Raw genomic sequence first — 21,503 nt, 5'->3', positions numbered from 1 at the left:
GTCGTTAGGGGGGCCGATTACCAACGGGACTGGATGTCTTATATCCTTATATCTTTCAAAAACAGTTCCGATTTATCCATCATACAAGTCAATATCACTCTATCTTGGCCCAATGATGAAAATATCCCCAGTAGTTCCTGTATTCCATTTGGTACAAAAATCGGAGGGATGCCCTTTACAAGGTCGTAAGACAAACATCTTCTGGCGCGTTCAAATTCCTCGTGATATAATCTTTGACAATAACAATTCTCTATCAGTGATTTGAGACTATTCCACATCGGGTACATCATGATATTGTCATTTCTCTTCAGATTCTGACAAACCATATAGACTTCAGATGTTTGGGAGCTACTCAATTCTGTTTGCACCAATGAAACAGATATGAAATACTTCCCAAGCAAAATCAATGGAGAATCCTTTGACATCACCCTCCCCAAGTAAGTCTTAATAATCAATGTCGTACTCAATTCAAACAATTTTGATAAATTCTCTTTGATTTGTGTATCTATTGCATTAATATCTTCTATAGAATTGATTTCCATGTCGAACACCCCGAGATCAATTTTTAAGCCATATTTATCTTTCAAGCGTCTGAAACTCTTCCAAGTCTCCGGAGATCTTAAATCTGAAGGATTTTCCCAGGCATCTTTAAGATTCACACATCTCAGTTTAATGTCCGAACTCATTGCATTTATGGCACTAGGTGGTGCAGGTAACGATCCTCCTAATGATACATCCTCCATGACGATTAAGTTGTTGAAGATCAATCTTGAATTGACGTATTTCCTAAGCAAACTGGCGCTGATACCTCCAGATCCATCTCCTCCACATAAAATAGCTCGAGGCATCACAGAAAAATGGTTTAATATTATTTCCATTTTGAGAAATGATCCTGTAGCTATTTGAGGTATTCGGATGCCAGATATCAGTGGATTCTGGATTCTTGGCACGAGAATGTTTGGTGGTGCGACATACTCACTCGTATAGGAAACCACATACTCCTGGACGCCACTGGGTACTTCATTTGAAAAGATCAACGGTTCATCAGATATCTTTGGAATTGAATCTAAAAATGGTATTGTCTTTACTGCATGTCTAACTTCACTTTGACACAACCAAATGTTCCCTCTCACTGAAATTAAATTTTGTATTTCAGACTTCATCTCTCCAGTTTTCACGCAGGTTAGGAGATCACTGATTCCCCTGGCATAAGAGAGGAAGTCCGGGACCGTCAATCTATACATGGACAATGATAGTTCGTAAGACAAGATTAACAAGCCAGCCAATTTTATACTTGCAAAATCCGCAAATATCCATAAATCTGGTTTGGTCCCTATTGTATTCTCCAACCAATCTTTAAATTCGTAATCCAGTAAATATGTTCTTATCTGTATTGCTGAATCTGATTTGTTAACTGGATAAGATGGAGGGATCCTATTTGAGTGTTGTCGCAGAGTTAAACTAATCGAATTGCTTTGGACAAAGATTAGAAAATCATTATTCTGGGTAATCCGTTCAATTTGTCTTCTGTAACATGCTCTAACAATACATCCTGGTTGATTACTGGTGAAAAACGATCTTCTCTGCAGAGCCTCCATTAGGGCTGCTCTAAACAAGCCATCTCTTAGACCTGTCAAGTATGTGGGAGCGTACAATTTATTCCTTAATCCCAATGGAAATAATCCATCCAAAACACTCGTATCTGAATAACTCTGATGTAAACATCCGTAAACAACTCCATGCAGAATTCCAATTTGAGTCGAGCATTCTTGAGAATTTAATTTATCCCAGTTCCCTGGAGTCAACTCTATTGATTGTGATGGATTCATCCAGGAGATGTCTTCAGGCTTCCATTTTGCCAAAATACTACTGACGTCCTTGAAATTGAATTCCAACTCGGATTCCAATGTTACTTCTTCTATCGGTCTAAGACAGGATTCGCATTTGATGTGGAAGTGATAAGTTTTAGGATTTGGCATTTCGGCATGTAATTCGCCTACTGTCTGTTGAGCATACAACATTAGGGACTGATACATGAAATCATAATTTTTGTCTTCTAAATTTTTGAACTGATCTGTTGAGATGATCATCCTGCTGCCATAGACTGATGTATTTGCGATGTACCCACCAGCAGAGACTCTGCTACAACCAAAGCGATGGAGTGCGGAACCAGTTCGACTGAAACCTGCTATTTCCCCTCCCGGATCTTCACCTGTTAGCGAATGAATGTTACCTTTTATTGATCTTCCTAATTTGCTATTAGGCTTGATAAACCAATAGATACCTCGTCTTAATTCTGAGGCTCTCCTGATGAAAGGAATATCTGTATCTTTCTCCCAGGATTGAATTAAACTGGTGTTTTCAGCCGTAGTAGAACCTAAGTATGGAGGATATGGTCCCCTTTCATCTTCTGGGTTTGCAATACCTTGTGGAACAATAACTACAATATGACATGATAGCGGAGTAGGTCTGTTGCATGGTGTGCATTCATGATGATCTGAGGTTATTTCAGATATCATTTCCAAGGGATGAGGAACTGTTGTACCTACTATCTTCCTCCCCCATGATGATGTCCTTAGCTGATCTGCATGTGAAGCCGAGCACGACCAAATTTCCTTATTCTTATTTTTTGTGAACGAAATCAAGGATCGAATTGCTCCCAATTCACATTTGACTATAGCACTGTCCACTAATTCTCGAAATTTACTTTTGAATAAATTCCGAATGGTCTTGGAATTTTCGAATAACCCAATAACCGAATCCGTTATACCGAAAAATGTTGCTGCACGAAATTCACTTAAAAATCTCGGGAAACACGGAGTAATTCCCTGCAAAAAAGACACAAAGGATTCTTCTGAGTCTTTCACATAAACTATTGCATCTCGAATGATCTCATTCTTAATTGAGCTTGGGTCGTTCAACATAGCTTGTTTAATTTCATCTTTAATCAAATTCTGTGCACTCAGACTCCTCGGAATGTTGAGAGATGTGGGATCTTCCAACAATTTAGAAAATGCTTTTCTGGATGGGACTGACAACTGAGGAGATCCGAATGTTGCAGCTAACCTGGCCAATCCTGATCTAGTGGTTCCCTTGTATACTGCCTTCCAAAATGACAATGCCTCAGTCACAGGATCCGGAAACATCCTAATATGAAATCGAGTGATTGACATCCCATTAATCCCTCCTAATGATGGGTCCAAATATAAAACTCCAATTTTATATTCTGTGGAATCTAGTGCTTTAGGATGTCTTAGGAGGTTGCGAGGACTGGTTCGTAATGCTGGATTGTGCATGGTCATAATTTCATTCACGAAATTACCTAACCAGTTGTAATTGACAATGGCGTTCACCGGACTTTTCGAATAGTGAGAAACTGTGAGACAATTTGTGGATACGGTTGCCAAAACATTCCCAAGTGACGGTAATTGATCGTTGGTTGTGCATGTTATTCGAGAATATCTCTTCTCTTCAAGGCAAGTGATGTTTCCTCGGAATAATATCACTTTCCCATAAATTAACAAATCTGCAGCTTGAAGAGTTTCATCTTCATTTATTCTTAACCCTATTCGTTTTGTTGCAACCCGTATAGCATTCATAATCACTTCATTATTCTGTGCTATCTTCTTGAGGTGACTTCTTAATTCATGTTCCTCCGTATAAGGATTGACACTGTACTCAGAACAAATAACCTGATTATCTCCCTGAGCGAGGATTCGTATTGATGTATTTCTTATTCGAGACTCTCTCTCTATGACTAACAAATTCAGTAGACTCCAACCCTTTTGTCTTAAGCCTTCTAATCCCCCAAGCTGACCATTCCAGCACACACGGAAATTTGGATCGACATTTTTTACTTGATTACCTTCTACCTTCATTAGATCAGGACGATCTCTGTAGTAAATCAAAGATTTCTCAAAGAATTCATGGGTCCTTAGGAATAAATTTGGATATCCAAAAAATTGACCTAAGACTTTAAATATCGGTCCTGTCGCTGTTTTCCTTTGGAAGTTATTCCATTTCTCATAATCCAAATGATTACTAATTGTAATCTTGGAGTAAGACCGTCCACCTTGCCCACTGGTATTTCTCAGCATTTTCTTGATAAGTGACGTTTGATCATCTGCCATGGTTAGACCTGAGAAAAGTGGTAAAACTTTACTCTTAATCAAGTATTCTGTGAATACAAAATATTGCCTAAGTGACCAGCTCATCAAGGCGAAAAACCGACCTTTCCACTTTATCTCCCTTTCCTTTGCTTTCAGTCCTATTATCAATTCATTCGGTGTCAATCCACTTTTATCTATCCTATCCAGAAATTCTGGCCAGTTCGTGGCAGGAGTATCTATTAGGGTTTGAAGAACCTTCTTAGTAGGAATTGGTAGACCGGGGTTTTCTTTTAAATGTTTAATTAATTTATCTCTGTTGATTGAGTGTGTTTTATCTGAATAAAGCAAAGCTGGATCTACCGTAGCAGGAATGTCCCAACACTTGTCTATCGGGAGCAGATTCCACTCATCTGGATACGCTAACAATGTATCAATTGCAGGCCAAGTGTTGTTTTCAATATGTTTCTTCAACGAATGATCATGAGGAACTTCATGTCTCTTTACTGCCCACTTACCAGTTTCCAGAAATTGTGCATGTAGTATCCTGAAAGTTAAATCTGATGCTAACTTTTCGGAATATGCTTCATCTATAACATCCTCTGTTGATGTCACGTTTTTATACAAGGCACACAAGCCTTCTTTATAATTAATGAAGGGATGTCCCCAATGTCTGAATGAACCGTACATTGTGAGTAATAACTTTTTGTTCTCAACCTTTTGTATGATATCAAAGAATTCCTTAGCATATGGATTCAATTTTCTGCAGTCATTCATTTTTCCATCCAAATACTCACCAAATCTTGGAAATTTAGGAATTAATGGTCTAGCTTCAGAGGCAATGCCTGCTAATTTAGCAGAAGTTAGTGGTTCTAATAACCCTATAGTTTCGTAACCTTTCATAGAGTCGTGTTCAATGACTCGGTCACCGACTAGATACAATTTTTCCATGATCGGACCGTGTTCGGGACCATATTTGTCTACAAACCTGTGATGAATTGAAAATAGTGTTTGAAATCTAGCAGTACAAGTATCTTTAAACATCAGCAACATATTTCTGTCCCATAGAGATTGATACTTCGGCAGATAGACTATGTCATGTCCGATATATACATCTCCAAAAATTTCTGACTTGTAAACTAATCCTGCTTTCAACCCAGACTTAGAATCAGTGGCACGAATTTTAAATGTCTTCTGCAGCTCCTTTAATTCATAACTTGTACCTGCATTTAATAACCATGCAATTATCAATGTTTCCAGCATGTATGATCCGTATTTGTATATCTCTTCTGTGTTGTTAAGTCTTGATCTAAACTCGATATTTTTATTTAACCATGCTTTGAAATAAGCTTCAACGACACTATGTGTTCTACTAGCCGATTTGTCAGTCTTCTCTAGCAAATCAACGAATTTAGTAGATTTTACGTTTTTCACTCTCCACATTTTCGCACATGTGGAGTGAAACCCCAATGGTTTTACAACATTGCTAATATCAGGTGCTGATCTTGTCAACCATTCTTTCCGATTCTTCCATTTCATTGAATAAAACAGTTTATCTTTCAGCCCCGTTTTGTGATATCTAAGGTAAGAATCCAACTCATCAACTATGAGTGGAGAATTTAATGTATAATCCCGATTATTTAACAATCGCGGTGACGTATCCGGCATTTTACTTCCTCCGCAGGAACTCTCGACATCTTGCCACAATGAAGAGGACCAACTTTCTGTGTAATCCTCGTGAACTTCTTCTTCCAACCTCTGTAGATCATCAACTTCTGCTTGATACCAGAACGTAGACATTTTGTCCGGTTTACCTGAGTATTGTTAAAAAAAAAAAAAAAAAAAAAAAACAATGTTCCGGATCGTCGTTAGGGGGGCCGATTACCAACGGGACTGGATGTCTTCACACTAAATAAAACTCTAGATTCATCTTACGGCAACCATCCGCCAACAGCGGTGGTTGCTAGTGCACTGTATAATTGCCATTTATTATTCGCCTTTTATACACTTGCGGTAAATAGATTTGTTACATGGTCAGAATAATAGCCTTTGTGCATCACGTTCAGTTGAACGGACAATAGCGTTTTGTGACTAGCTTCGGTTGGACAATAGACGCTAGCTGCGATGGATTACAATGCGGCTTTCTGCCGCAACATACTCCACCAGATAACATAGACTATATTTAAAAAAAAACCGCTAAATTTACCAGTAGTGAGTAACAGTAGCTTGTTACTTTAATTGTTTAGTATATTTTACGAAATAATGAGTACGTTCTTCGACTTTAAATGTGCATTAATACGAGAGAATGTCTAAAATAATCTAAAAGTCGGTTTTGAGTCGGTTACTTTAATTGGAGGTATATACGATTTTGATTGTATGTTTATATATATGCGATTCGTTGCATACTTCGATATTCGATGTCTGGTTATCTGGGTAGTGCTAAGTGTTGTTGGCCAACTCTATTTGAGTCACAGATTGCCGTCATATGCAAAAGTGACGTTAATCCATTTTGCACATTTTTCAGTAGAAGCAAAAATCGTAAATTTGCAGCATTTTTAATCCAAGAGCCAATTATGACATTTTGGTCTGTACAATTTGTTCGTTTTGATGTATACTAACTAACCATTGCTGTTCCTCTAGTTATTTTATTGAATACATGAATTGTAAGCGTTGACGTCACTTTTGTGTATAAATTCAAATTCAATTTTTACGTTTCGCTACAAAAGTGACGTCGGCGAACAAAACGGCAGGGACAGCATGCAAGTGCGTAATTTTACACGGATGGTGTCTTTAGAGATATTAATTTAAAAAATATGGTCCATCTTTTTAAATCATTATGATGATAATATATATCCACCTATTAGGGTGATAAAAATTTTGTTTTCTGTAAATCCATACAACAAATATAGCATCTTCATAAACCATTTGGATCACATTAATATAAGCAACTTTGATGAATACCCCTATTGTTTTGTAAAATATAATGACTTGTTAAAAAATACACTTAAAAATCATTGTATAACAATAACTTTGCATATGCTTTGCATTGTTTTGAAATGTTCTAGCGAGTTAGTTGTTATGTTAAAATAAGGTACACCGGGACAAGTGGGACCTAAAAAATGCATAGTTTGGGTTTATTCCACCGTGTTTTCTATATCTATGATTATTTCAAAATTCTTTTAGCACAGAAACTCTTCAGTGGTATCACTTCGAAGGATTAATTACGAAAAAGGCCTATCAATTTACATGAAATGAATCTGGAGGAGAATTTTCGAAATTATGGTGATAGGTCCCACTTGCCCCGGTAAATGGGGCAAGTGGGACCTATATTCAAATTTGATTAAAAAGCATAAAATAATAGTAAATTGTGTAAGTTAATGTACAGCAATGTTAAAGTATTGCAAGAAGCAATCAAAAACAATATTTGTACGAAGGGTTCATTCAATAGCGTAACAAAATCAGATCACAACGGGCAGCTTTATAATTTATATAAAACACAGATCGTGAGCAATTACGCTGTAAAGCATTATTGTAATGAAATGTAGTTGAATATGCGTTGTATCCAATTCTTGCGAGACGTAATTTAGGATTAATCATTGTTTAATAGCTCGAAAATACGATTATGATCTGTTTGTTCTACCATGCCCAATTCGGTAGAGCTACTCATAAGAGATAGTTACGTTTTAATAACCACAACACTTTATTGTTTCAATTCCAGTTGCAGATTTGCTTAATTATATCAAATTAGACTTTCGAAATTCAATTAACATCGTTTAGGTGTAACCAAAATGTGACCAAACTGTTTGTTCCCTCACAAGCTGTGAAGGCTTCTTTTTTGGGGCCCCTTGGTTTAGTCTTTTTCGGTTTTATTTTAGAGCTTTACTGGTATAAATATTATGTAATTGAACTGAAAATGTTCGATAGTTCATCTAAAAAATGTATTAAGACAGGAACCCAAGCAACCAAAAGTTCGAATTTCACTTAAGGAACAAAATTGAAAGTTCATATTTGGTTCAAATTTAGTTCCGCAGCACTTTCTTGCTGCACAACCAAACACTACATTTGTAAACCGAACTTCATTCTCATTAAAGTACCGTTAATATCTATAGCAACTTGAAAGTCCAGCATGCAGCTTGAAAGTTCAACATACAACTTGATCGTAACTTAGAGTTTAGATAATGGTGTCTAAGGAAGGTTAACAAGCTTTATATCTATGGATCTATAGCTTGCTAAGCAGCTTTACTTGTAATTAACCGAACTTCAAAGTTGCCTTGAGTTCGCTGCATAGAGCGCTAAGCAGCTTCTAAAGAAACTTTGGCAAAACTTTATAAAATAGCACTTTTAGTTCTATTTTTATACTTTTCTATTTTCTACCTCCGCCTCCTCCTAACTTTTGTAAAGTCGGTTCATGGGATTAAGATAGACCATATAAAAAAGCCTAACTAACACCGACCGCTGCTGGATTTGAACCCGAGTGTTCCTCGTTGCAAGCCTATCCTGATGCATTGCGCCATCTCTGACGCCGCTAGTGACATGAATTTTGCCGATGAGTTGTTCTTAAGGGTAAGTTCGTTTCGGGGCTGTGATAAATGAGAAATTAGCACATCGAGTAAAAACGATGCAAATCGCATATTCCAGCAACGGAGCAATGGTATGCGTCTAAGTCACCGAAAAGAACTAGTCGAGTTCAAATCCCCGAGGTTTTGGTTGGTGGTGTGTGGTAAGTTACAATAAATTAATATTTATAAAAAAACAGTCGACTATTAACCGAAATTAAATGCCTTAGTTAATAAGAAATGTCATGACTCTGCAACACAGGAAGTAGTGGGAAAATATTTCCACAATTTTTTTTATTTTTAAAATTATTGGAGTTTTGTTTTTGGGCTGAACAGTGTTCTATATAGCGACTTAAGTAAACTTTTTGCGAACTTTCTAGTTCTGTTAGAAGTTACTTTATATTCCCTTCGAAGTATAATCACCAAATACGAACTTGAAAGTACGGTTAATTACTTAAAAATGAAGTTGAATAGAGTTCTATTCATGATCATTTCGTTGGCTGATTAAGCCAAAAAATCCCCTTTTATCGGAACTTTTGGTTACTTGGGAAGTTTTGTGCTGAAACACTTTATTTTTAATAGGTCCCCCTTGCCCCGGGTGCTTTGAAGTGCCGACCTCATTTCGACCCATTTTTTTAATGCCTTTTGTCAAATTAAACAACTAGTTTTCGGGTGTAATTTGTTAATACACTCATTATGTTTACCTACTGTCAGAAAAACATGTACTTTTACGTAAAGCCTGTGGCCAAAATATCATTTATAAAAAAGTACGTCAAACTTACAACGCAAATTGAAAATAACGCTCAAATTGAAAGACCAATTTTGATGTTTGGAATGCCTGTTATAAATAATCTATAATTTTAATACATGCGTTTGAGTTGTATCTTTCATTTCTAGAAAGGTTCGGTTGGAAAAAATGAGGTTGAGGAGAGTTATGAGCTCCGTTCCCACTTGCCCCGTATTCCCACTTGCCCCGGGGTACCTTACATATTTTCTCTGATAACTAGTTATCACTAGGATGCATGCATCTCTTTGTATCTTGCATTAATGATGTTTCCGAAAACATTGCCGTCATTCAGAACATCGGATGACCAAGACATTGACCATACTGAAGCTTTTCAAAAAGCAACTCTAAAACTGATTTCTATGAAAGTTGACCGTGTATAATTTAAATATAAAGTGCCTACCCGCAAAAAAATACACTAAAGATTGTAGTAGAAACAATGCGTCTACAACAGTTTTTATTGTGAACATTGAAACTTATGGTAAATTTATTGTAAAAGTGCCTCAAATTCAAATTTTAATATTTTTTGTTTCTTATTTTACGCTATAGAATTGGCCATATTCATTATAAATTTACCGCTTTTTTTAATTTGTGTTTTTGCCTAAAACCATGAAAGGCCATTACCATGAAAGGACGATAACTTTTACTGTAAATGAAAATTTTTGTTCGCGAAAAACTATTTTTTTTATGGTTCAGATACTTAACCCTTTATAAGGCAGTGGCAACTATATTGCCACCAACGAAAAATATTGTTTTTGCTTTTCTAACAATATCGTTTTAGCATATTATGTACTCAATATGTTCTGATAGCCTTTGTCAACATTCTCAATGTTAAATCGCTGAATTTGTAAAAATGGTAATTTACGAACCACTTTTAAGAAAACAAATCTTGGTTTTTGAGTGTCAACAGTAAATTTGGTTTAAATTCGTGAAAACCCATTAAATTGGAAACTTTTTGGATGGACTGAATATTAAGTTTACATAGATTATGCGGATTTATCCAAAAACTTAGAACCAATATTCGAGAACATGTTTTTTGGACTTAACGGGCTGCGGCAAACATATTGCTACCAACGTTTTGCGCTAGACGGGCAATGGCAACTATATTGCCACCAATTTTTTGAAGTTTTCCAGCTATTTTTCAAGCAAAAAAAGCTAAACGTTAATGAATACTTCGTATAGTTGTAGATTTAAATGGTAGAACTTGATCAGTTTCTTATATGCTGGATACTTTGTTCGTACTGCTAGCGCCACCCCGAAGCGAAGAAATGGGACATCACGAGACCTTTCGTGTCTGTCGGATTTTAGCCGATCCGGCATTTACAACATCCCCTATCTTCTGGGGAAAAGTGAGAGCCTCAAATGGAAATCTGATTCTGGCCGCCCGACGATACTGCACGGCCGTAAGAAGCAAGGTGGTCACATTGTTTCGCCGAGAGGTTGGAGTAACCGGCCAAATGGTGAAGGAGCTCCTGACTAAAAAAGGCCATTTTAAGGGGGCATAGTACTTTTTCAATTTAAAAAAATCGAAATTTTTTTTATTGATTATTTCGAAAGATTAACATTTTGGCCATGCGTGTTTCAAGTCATTTCGATGAATTCCAAAAATTGACAAAGTTACAGCTATTTGTACCGCGCATGTCTGCAGCGATTACACAGCGAATAAAAACTTCAATGTCGTTTTTCTCGAAACCAGGTTTTAAAAGTCGGTACCATAAATGTCTCAAGAACGGCTCAAGCAATTCTCATGATTCTTTTTTTGTTTTAAAGCCAACAAAATTATCTAGTGTTTGACCCATCCTTTTTTTGATATTACAATTTTTGTATATTTTTTAGAAATGTTTAAGGTCAATTTTTTCGACTAAAAACGTTACTGTTATGTTTGAATGTCCGCCATTTTGTTATGCGTTCGAATTTAAAAAAAAGGATGGGTCAAACACGAGATAATTTAATATACTTTCATGTCGTTTTGGAATTTTTCAATTCGGATAAGCCCCCCAGCGCCAATCCATGGTACCGTAAATCATGTTTTTTTTTCGAATGATCATGTTCAAGGAGCCGTAGGGGAGAGGGGAAGAGGTTCACATATGCAAACAAAATTGTAAATATTAGTATAAAGTGCAATGTTTTGAATGCGAAAAACCCGAATCGATTCGCTTTTCGCGTTATCGAGAAAAAAATATTTGAAATAAGGCAAAAAATATGGTGTAAAAAGTAATATGCCCCCTTAATGCGACAACGTTAGTAGAGACCGCCGGCCATGCCTGAGCAGCAAGCAATTATTCAGAAGGGCTGAAGTTGCTGCTGGAAAACTTCTTTCCGGCGAAACGCGACCTGACGAAACCTACTTGAAACTGGACGGCAACAACTGGCAGGACATCGGATACTTTACGTTCCCCTCCAAGGAGATAAGCGATGACCTCAAATATACATCCCACATCAAGTTCCTGAATAAGGCTCTTCTATGGCTGACGATGTAGTCTCTTGGCCGGATCCTGCCTTGCCGGCCAACCCTCCCAATGTCCCCCAGCTGTGACCGATATAAAATTTTTGGGCGAACAAAACTATTAACACTATCACTATAATACCAAACATTCTCTCCATTGGTCCTTGTCTTTTAGATTAAAAAAGAAATGATCTAAACGCAAAATCTAATAGGCCATTGGACGAATTAAACTTGTTCCAATCGGGTAAAACATCGTTTTCGGCCGGATATTTTAAATTTTGATTGCAAATATTTCTCTGTTCGAAATGAATAAACAAATCTAACAGAATTTGCCACCTTAACCCAATTTCATCCGTAAAAAGCGGTGAACTAGTTTTTAACTTACTTTTTAATGAACCTGCAAGCGGTAAGACCAATAAAAGCTTTCCTTGAAGTAAGTACTTTTCAAGAAGGAGTGGAGTTGTGTGAAAATGGAATTTCTGCTCAGGCCCGATGTAAAAAGCTTAAATGAGATGGCTGCTCAGCGAATTTCGGAAATAGGTTTTTCACGTCAAAAGCAATCGGTTTCCGTGTGTCGAATGCAGTAGTTCCGAATGCGTTCCGATACACGATACAGGTAAGTTTTATGTGGCTGACTGTGCTTGCTGCTTTATGTGGGCGATTAAGGCACCTGCTAGGTGTGCTAAATGTGGATTATGGAAAAATGCATTTAATTTTTTGTTTTCGTGTTCACCAATAAATGCTGTGCACCTGTTCGGGAATGGCTTATGATGGGAAATTTATTCATTGATTTATATACATTCTCTTCGAATTTCCAGTGATTGGATGCAGTAGTCTCGATTGCAGTAGAAGAGTTGAGCGGTGCAAAATTGCTTGGTGAGGTGGCGTTGCATTGTCGAAACGATCGCGAACTATTTTAGTGAACAGAATGTTGTATGCTGTGGCCAGTGATGTCCGATAATCGCTTGATTAATCGAGTAATCGATTTGGGCTTGCGTTTCCATTAACAGGTGAACAGAAGTAATTCCTCTGTTAATCGGATAAGGTGCCAAATCGGACATCACCGCCAAAAATGAAATGAGTTTTCACTAGTAATTGATGAAAATCGAAATTAAAAGCGGCAACAACTTACCTTGTGAGGCATCCTGTACCTGTTTGATGGTGAGGAATTTAGGCCGTTCCTCGCCGGCAATGATCTCCTTCTGGGTGATCCGCCGTTCCGGGGAGGACTTCTGGAGCGGCACCAGGGCGATCGGGAGGGTGGCATGCGGCGGTAGCGGGGCTTCCATCAACGGCGAAATGTCGTCCGAACATTGCGAGTCGCACTCTAGAGGAGAGAAAAAAACGCAAGATGAGGGGAATTAAAATTAATTTTATTTTGTCTGTGTGATGAGATGCTTTTGAGATGCTATCGGTATATCATAAAGTATAACTTTTCTTGGCGAAGGCGCTGGCGTCATTAAACTCAATGAAAGCCAAGAAAATACTGGAAAATATATGAGTTGCAATTAATGTTATACAGTTAGTAAAGTTTTTATTGTGCCTTGAGAAACGTCATTATTCCCTTCAGAATTTAACTGAACGGCATAAAGAAAATGGTAATAGTTTTTGAAGGACTTTTTTATTTGTTTTAGTGATTGGTGCGGTATCGTGTTAGCTCGGTTTATTTAAGGTTGTTAATCTTGATTAGGCATTATTCCCAAAATGAAGTCCGCTACTACGTAGTTTAGTTTTTTCAACCAGTGCTTGCTACAAGCTGATCATCGATAAATAGTATTAATTATAAAGCAAAACCGACGAAGCCTCCGCAAAGCTCATACTTATACAAGCAGTGCAAGAACAAACCAAATAAGAAAAAAATCTCAGCAATTCCTGAGAAAAACCAACTTGTAAATGCCCTCTTCGTTTCATTGAATCCCTCAGTTACCATTATGGCCGCAAACCAACTCACCTCCTACCAAACCCGCCACAAATGTTGTTTTGCAGCAGAATATTGCTGCCGAGCGAGAAACAAACGGGCAAATAATCTCCTCTAATTGTGGGTGCAAAATTTGGACAAACTTTTCCAATTTCATACATTTCGGGTCGGTGAATTCTGTGCTATCTGTATGTGGTGGAACGAAGCAATGAAGACTGCGAAAACCAAAAATGGTTTAAGATTTTTTTCTGGCAGAGAGAATAAAAATGTAAGTATTCCGTTTGTATCGGTATGCTAAAGAAAATAATTTCTATAGAATAAAATTAATTTGGCAAGGTAGATTGATTAATACTGGTTTACGTTATGCAAACCGCATAGCAAAAAATCCTATTCTGATTAGATTTTAGTCTACTGAATTCAAGAAAAATAATAGAAAAAGTCCATCAAGAGATCTGGGAAGATCTTGGAGATTTTGGAAGAAAAAGTTTCCAGAAGAAATGGATTTGTGGAGAAAGGGTCTTCGGAAGAAAGAGGTTTGGGAAGAAATTTGCGTTACTTCTCGGGTATTCCCCTGTCTTGCTAATTGCTACTATGGAGAGAAGAATAGAGTTTCGCTACAATTAGATCCCAAGCTTCAACAGATTACTTTAACATCAAGGTAGCTAGTGTCTTCACTACATGGAGGTCTATGCATCTTGAGATCAAAAGTTGAACAGATATTCAGGCGCCATGGGAGGTTTGACTTACCAACTCAAGCACACATTTCTTATACACAAATTTTTCGTCTATCATACAAATTTGCAATTGACTGATCGATATCCATGTTTTACTGTGGCGCGCTGCGTATTTATGTTTGTTTGATGACGTTGCAGAAATTCGGAAAGAAAGAGATTCGGGAAGAAAGAGATTTGGTAAGAAATGGATTTGGTAAGAAATGGATTTGGTAAGACATGAAATTTTGAAAAACGAAAAATGATTTTGGAAGAAATATTGCAGAAAATATTTGGGACGAAAGATAATTTGAAAAAATGGGATTTCTAAGGAAAGGAATTTGCGAAGACAGTGATTTGGGCAGACAGGGATTTGGAAAGAAAGGGATTTGGGAAGAAATTTTAGAAGAATGAAGTTTTGAAAGAAAGGAATCTTCTGAAAAAGGGATTTGGGAAGAAAGATATTTGAGAAGAAAAGGATTTTGTAAGAAAAAGGATTTGAAAGAAAGAGATTTGGGCAGAAAGAGACTTAAGAGAAAAGAAATTTTGGAAGGAGTTTAGAAAGAATGCGAATTGAGAGAAAAGAGATACTGGAAGAAAAAGGATTTGGAAAGGAGGACAAAGGTATTCGAGAAAAAGAGGATTTTTAAAGAAGAAAATTGGGAAAAAAGGAATTTTGGCAGGACGTGATTGAGGAAGAAAGGGATTTAGCAAGAAAGGGATTTGGGAAGAAAGAGTAATGAGAAAAAAGGGTTTTGGGGAGAAAGGAATTTTGGAAGACAGGGATTTGCGCGAATGATTTTAGGGATTTAAGAGATTTTGAATTCAAAGAAATTCTGGAAGAAAAACATTCGGGAAGAAAGAGATTTGGCAGTGTCTGGAACTGATAGCTAACGGAAAACTTAAAGTGGTCCCTAGAATATTCCCCGATAAATTCTCCTGCTTCGAGTTCACTGAGCATACTGGACTCCAAGGATGCACGCAACGAGCCATGATGTAAGCTCCTTCTGACTCCGTAGCAATCGAGCCATGTTTCTTCGTCAACTTTAAAAATAACGCCTGTTTATCTTTTCGCTGTCATCTCAGTCGTCCTGGCTCTATTCACGGTGGTTTGGAAGGAGTCTCCCAGCCTGTATTCTCTGGTAAGTATGTTGCTAAAACAAGACTTTTCTTCGTTGATGAAATGAAAAATTTCAGCCCTGTTCCGTCTACAAGCCGCTACAAGGTACAACTAGCGAATCCTGACCACAACGAATCTTGTTCTTCTCCTACTCTGCAACCGGACCGCACAGTGGACAATAATATGGAAATTCCCTATGGAAAAAGCATGCGCTCTCCACAGGCGTCCCGGTCCTGTGGTTGGTTATAGTGTGGAAATCTTGCAGTCCGCAGCTTCAGGCGAGTAGCTTTGCAACTCATGTAACGAACTCCCACTATCTGATGCATCCTTTTTCCGTTCGGCCAACATGCAGTCAAACCCAATCTGTGCCAGTCATATTACTAACGACGATGTGCTCATCTATTATCAAAACGCCGGAGGGATGAACTGCAACGTGAACGACTACCTTCAGGCTGCATCTGGCTGTGTTAAAACAGGCTCGCGAACTCTCTCTTGTCAGGTATTCGGTCCCCAAACTGAATTCTTCCGTTGCGACCATGGCCCAGAAATAATCGAAAATTAACGGGCGGCGGTGTGCTTGTTGCGGTGAACACGAAACTGAAATCAAAAGTGAGATTGCGACAGACCAACCACTTGACCAACGAGAACAATGAACTGGATCTTTCCTTCGTCAGCGTACAGGATGTTGCTCCAGTGGTTTCGCTCGCTCCATCGTCACTAATTTAGCAAGTGAGACATCAGCCTCTAATAGTCCTTGCCCTAAGCAATCACCACACAAATATAACGAAAACCGTCCCCCCTGTTTCAGATGACTTTCGAAATGCAGCTCACCGAAGCATTGCCGAATTCTTCACCACTATCAACTAGTTTGATGTTCTCGATGGAAATGAAGCCGACAACACCGCCTTGACTCTTTCGCACATAAGTGGGCACGCAATCGATCGTCATGTACCTAAGATAGTAAACAGCTAGCCTTGGTTGACCCGCGAGCTTCGCATGCTGAAGACGAAAAATAGGGCTGCGCTGTAGGGAACGCTGTATACAACAGTCGGGATTGCTTTAGACGACACCTGCAGAGAATTCAGCGAATCTGAAGGTGAAACCGAAGACTTTCTAAAAGTATGTTAGCAATCAGAGTAAGGAATCGCGCCTTCCTTCAACTATGACCCCGAATGGTGAGGTTACTTCAGATCTTCATTATATCTCAGTATTTTTCGGGCGCTTGCAATGTTCCGCTAATGAATGAGAATACGCAGGGTACTCTCAACATCGACAAATGATCTCTAGAGTCACCTCAACGGTAAAATCCTCGACTAAAGCCGGCCCAGATGGTATTCCGACCGGAGTTTTTGAAATGGCACACCGCTGACCTACTTATTCTCCTTCGGTTGGTGTTTAGCCTGTCCGTCCGCCCGTTCGACAAAATCAGGCATTCTATTGCAATTAGTAAATTGAAAAGACTCGGTATCGGCGGGAGTGTGTTACGTTGGTTTAATTTTTATCTTGCAGCTCGCAAACTGATTGTAACGGTTGAAGGTTTTCAATCTAATGCGTTTTCGGCCTCGTCTGGAATCCCACAAGGCAGACATCTGGGACCGGTAATTTTGCTGCTGTACTTTAATGATGTCAACCATGTTATTAAAGGCCCTCGTTTATCCTATGCCGACAATCTGAAGATTTACTTGAGGATTTGCTCCAAGGTCGATCCAATTTCGCTTTAACGAGAGCTTCCCAAGTAGCAATTCTAAAGCCACTTGGTTTTACTTGAATTTTATAAAGGTTTTATTGCCGTATTAATCATTACCTCTGGGTTTATTGTGGTATTGCGCAATATCAAGAGGATACGAGTCCAAATACACTTATAACTAGCTAGAAAACCATAATAAAACTGCTAATAAAGCAAATTTATTGTGGTTGCTTATATTATCACGTTAAAACTTGGTGGCTGCACCACGTCTCTTATAAACTTACCATAAGTGTGGCGTGGCAATACAAAATGGCGCACCAATCAAAATTGATCTTATCGCGGTTACTTGTCAAACCGCAATAAATCTGTTAGTTTTAAGGAGCTATTGAAGCGGTAATACCCTAACCAAGCAGTTTTTTTGCTGCTATTATGAAGAATACCAAAGTTCAACACCAAAATCATTTTTTTATGCGAAGCCATATTGCCATATTGTAGTATTTTGTTTTAGCTCGCAAACAACAGTTAATCAAAGCAAAGTGTTTTGCAGAAAGAAAGTTATTATCAATCGGTTTTCCTGTCAGAGGAAGCAACTAAAATGATTTTGCTAGAAATTGAGATTCACTAACTGAATATTTTCAATTTGTTAAAACAACCAGTTTTCGAAAATTGCAAAATTTCAATGGCGCGCTGATTATATCGACCTATCATATCAATATGCACGATGAAATTAAATGCGCACATGCTGAAACAAAGGAAATTGCTTAAAATTTAATAAATATTCTATGGGATATTTTATTCTGGTCGCTATAAACCAAATCGTTCAGAACGATCTGTCAGTCAAAGTTAAACTTTTCTGATCACGGCTATATTTTCAAGTTGACAACTTATTTAGCTTTCGCCAGAAAAGCGAAAAGTGAAAAGCTTTTTTAAATTATGGCGATGGCTGTCATCAGCCAAAGCTTAACCGGTTTTATTGCTGCTTTCAGCAGAGCGTGATACGACTACTTGAGTTTATAACCTGATTCTCATAGCGGTTATGAAAACATTCTGAAGAGTGGGCCACTTGGTCAGAAAGCAGTTTTATAGCGGTCATCAGAAAGTTCTGGTGAAACTCACAGTTTTATTAACGGTTTTATGAAATTGGTCATGAAAACTACTATACGAACGTAATAAAACTTGGAATTGTTACTTGGGCTTGACACCTTTATGAATTGGTGTGAATCCTGAAAAATGCTTCATTATTTCTTTCTCCCGAATCCATCTGCCTGGATTTTTTAACTACAATCGCTATGGTACTGAAATCCAACGTTTCGACCAGGTGAAAGAATTCGGCGTTATCTCGTTATCTCGGACTGTCAGGTATCCTTTAAACGGCACAATTCCTTCCTTGTGGACAAAGCATCCAGAACTTAAGGCTTCACCAACGTGTATTGTCTCAAGGCATTATAAAGCTTATTCAGAATGCTCATAATGCTGTTCGACTTTCGAATTCGATTCCATTGCCTTGCATCCGTGCTTCCAAAACGGGATGTCTATTCCATAGACAGACATTGAACGCTTAAAGTAACTAGACGTGCCTGTTTTGCGTCCGAAGATGGCCGAAAGAATGCAGTAGGCTGAAACGCGTCACGCATAAAACAAACATAGTATCATTTCACCGAAAAGAATCAAGCAATCTCAAATCATAATATTGCGGTGATTTAACGTTCTAATTAAAATGGATAGGTAAAGAAATTTCCGAGTCGAATCTGTGAGAACAATTACTTATAGATAACATCTCATTCTACAACATCTGCCTTAATACGAATGATTCAGGATCTTCATCAATTTATACAAGGCGTTAGGTAACTCGTTGTAAATATTTCAGGAAAATTTTTCTTCGAATATGGTAAAATCTCGATCATTACAGGGTTTTGAAACATTTTTAGTTTTCGGTTCTGTTTGCCTAGTACAAAAAGTATGCTAGCTAACTTAATTCTGCAGTTTTCATTCGAAAGCTAAGAAAATTTCTTCGATAAAGTTAATTACTTTCATCTACCAATTTAAAATTTGTCCTAAGCGTGAAACGCTGATCTCTTTTAGTTTCCTTGTTATTTAATTTTAAACGTATCGTTTTGGGTGTTGAATATCGAACTCATACATCACGCATAGCACAGTAGATCACCGTGTGTGACGGATACGGTCTGACGCGTATGGAAAACAACAACGAAACAGACTTTTTAGGTCTCTTTACGACGTTTTTGAAAACGATTGCAACATCAAAATATATTCTCCGGAAGAACTCGCGGACAATCACCTTAGCTGTGGCGTCGCTAATTGTTAAACACGTTATTTTCAACGAGACTTCGAATAGAGAAGCATAAGCAAGTGGCGTCAGCAATCGACTTTGAAAATTTGCGGATTGCGGGAAATTATCCCAAGACAAGCGTAAGCCAAGCTGCGCCACAGTCCCGTGTCACACTGAAAGTTATGGAGCATACAAAACTGCATCCCTTCCACACTACAGGTTTAAGAGCTGCTACCTGCGGATAAACTCAAGCGGCTTGGATTTTTCAGTATTATGTAAACATAAGTGGAGGCAAATCCTCAATTTATGTAAAACATTGTTGTTGCTGTTATTGTTTTTCATACGTGTTAGATCGTGCCGACGCACGCGGTGATCTAGTGTGCTATGCGTGATGTATGAATTCGTGCTGCTTTCAGATACTGGTTAAACACTCAACACGATGCGTTTAAAATTAAATTGCAACAAAACTAAAACAGCCTTAACCCCATAAAATGAATTATAGTAGGTTATCAGAGCTTCAAATTGATGTACAAAAGCAATCAACTTTATTACACCTTTTTTGGAAAAATTTCGAGGAAGCGCCTCAAGAAACACGTATATCAAAGCTTTTTACTTCTGAAAAGTTAGTAAATTTCATGAAACAGGAGGTTGAAGGGTGATTTTCAGTACAAAATTTTCTTAGCTTTCGAATGTACGTATCATAATTGAGCTAGATAGCAAACTTTTTATTGAAGTTTTTGGACTGAAGTTTTTGACTTTGACTTTTGAGTTTTGAAAAACCCAATGTCGAGAGAAATTTCAGTTGTGTGGCAAAGTAACTTGTTAATACATATTCTACAATTTTTCTGTAGAAACCAAGTCTCTATCTCGCAACACAAAGAAGTTAAATTGTTGGTTATCATCAAATTTCGCTTTTAGATTTTGGAAGGCGTTCATCGAACAAATGTTCCGAAGACACTATACTCCTAAAATGAAATCAAAAGATGCTAAGAATAAAATATCACCATTTACCAGCACTGCTTGGCCCTAAATGGCATTCATCGTATTTGAATTTTTGGAATATTTACTGAAACGAAATTTCTAGATTTAAAATTCAGTTTAAGATTTCGTAAGAACCGACTATTTTTACAATTATTATTTATCGTGTATGATGTAAGTGAAAGCAAGGTACAAAATTGCAAATAGCACTGAAACAGTCGTCGTTTCCGAAGTAACAATTTAATTAACACCAACTAACATTTATTATACTCTTCAAACGGTTTTCAACTTCAAGTTTATAAAACTGTTAATAAAACTTAGATATCCCCGCAATCTTCTGTCAGCATCTATAAAACCATTATACAGGAATCCCCCGAATAACTCGATGGGTGGTACTGTACGCCCATCATGATATCTTAGTTGTCCATTAACCAATGAAGTTGAATTTTGCTGGTTGACTAGGTTATATTACATACTAACAATGTACCAAAAATAAACTTTATTGATTAACGGTAACGGACAACTGAGAAATCGTCGTGGGCGTACACCACCACCCACCGCGTTATTCGGGGGACTGCTGTACTACCAAATGTTACCAAGGTTTTTATAACCTCTTTAAAATTAACGTTATAAGCTTAAGTAGTCTTATTACGCTCACTCTAAAAACAGATCAAATTATTCCGATCGATTTGGCGTATAGCGACCTTAATAAAAAGAATCCAAAAGAAAAAATAATAAATTTTCAGCTGTTTCCGTCCGTAATTCTGCAGCATATGCGCATTAAATTTTATCGTGCATATTGGAATGATAGGTTGCTAAAATCAATCTATCGTCGAATATTTTCAATTTTGAAAAACCTATTGTTTAAACATACTAAATATATTCGATCAATTTCTAGCAAAATCATTTTA

At 37.6% G+C, this 21,503-nt stretch overlaps 1 protein-coding gene across 1 annotated transcript in view; it reads right to left on the bottom strand.

The window, feature by feature from the left end:
- LOC128739710 (uncharacterized) overlaps positions 1-21,503 on the bottom strand; it is a 176,506-nt gene that overhangs the window by 44,574 nt on the left and 110,429 nt on the right. The window contains exon 4 of the mRNA XM_053835208.1: positions 13,025-13,219. Coding sequence (XP_053691183.1) covers positions 13,025-13,219 — 195 coding nt within the window. The remainder of the gene's footprint in view (positions 1-13,024; positions 13,220-21,503) is intronic.

This window comes from Sabethes cyaneus, chromosome 3 (genome assembly GCF_943734655.1).
Source record: "Sabethes cyaneus chromosome 3, idSabCyanKW18_F2, whole genome shotgun sequence".
Classification (NCBI taxonomy): Eukaryota; Metazoa; Arthropoda; class Insecta; order Diptera; family Culicidae; genus Sabethes; species Sabethes cyaneus.
This window is presented reverse-complemented; position numbering and strand designations above follow the sequence as displayed.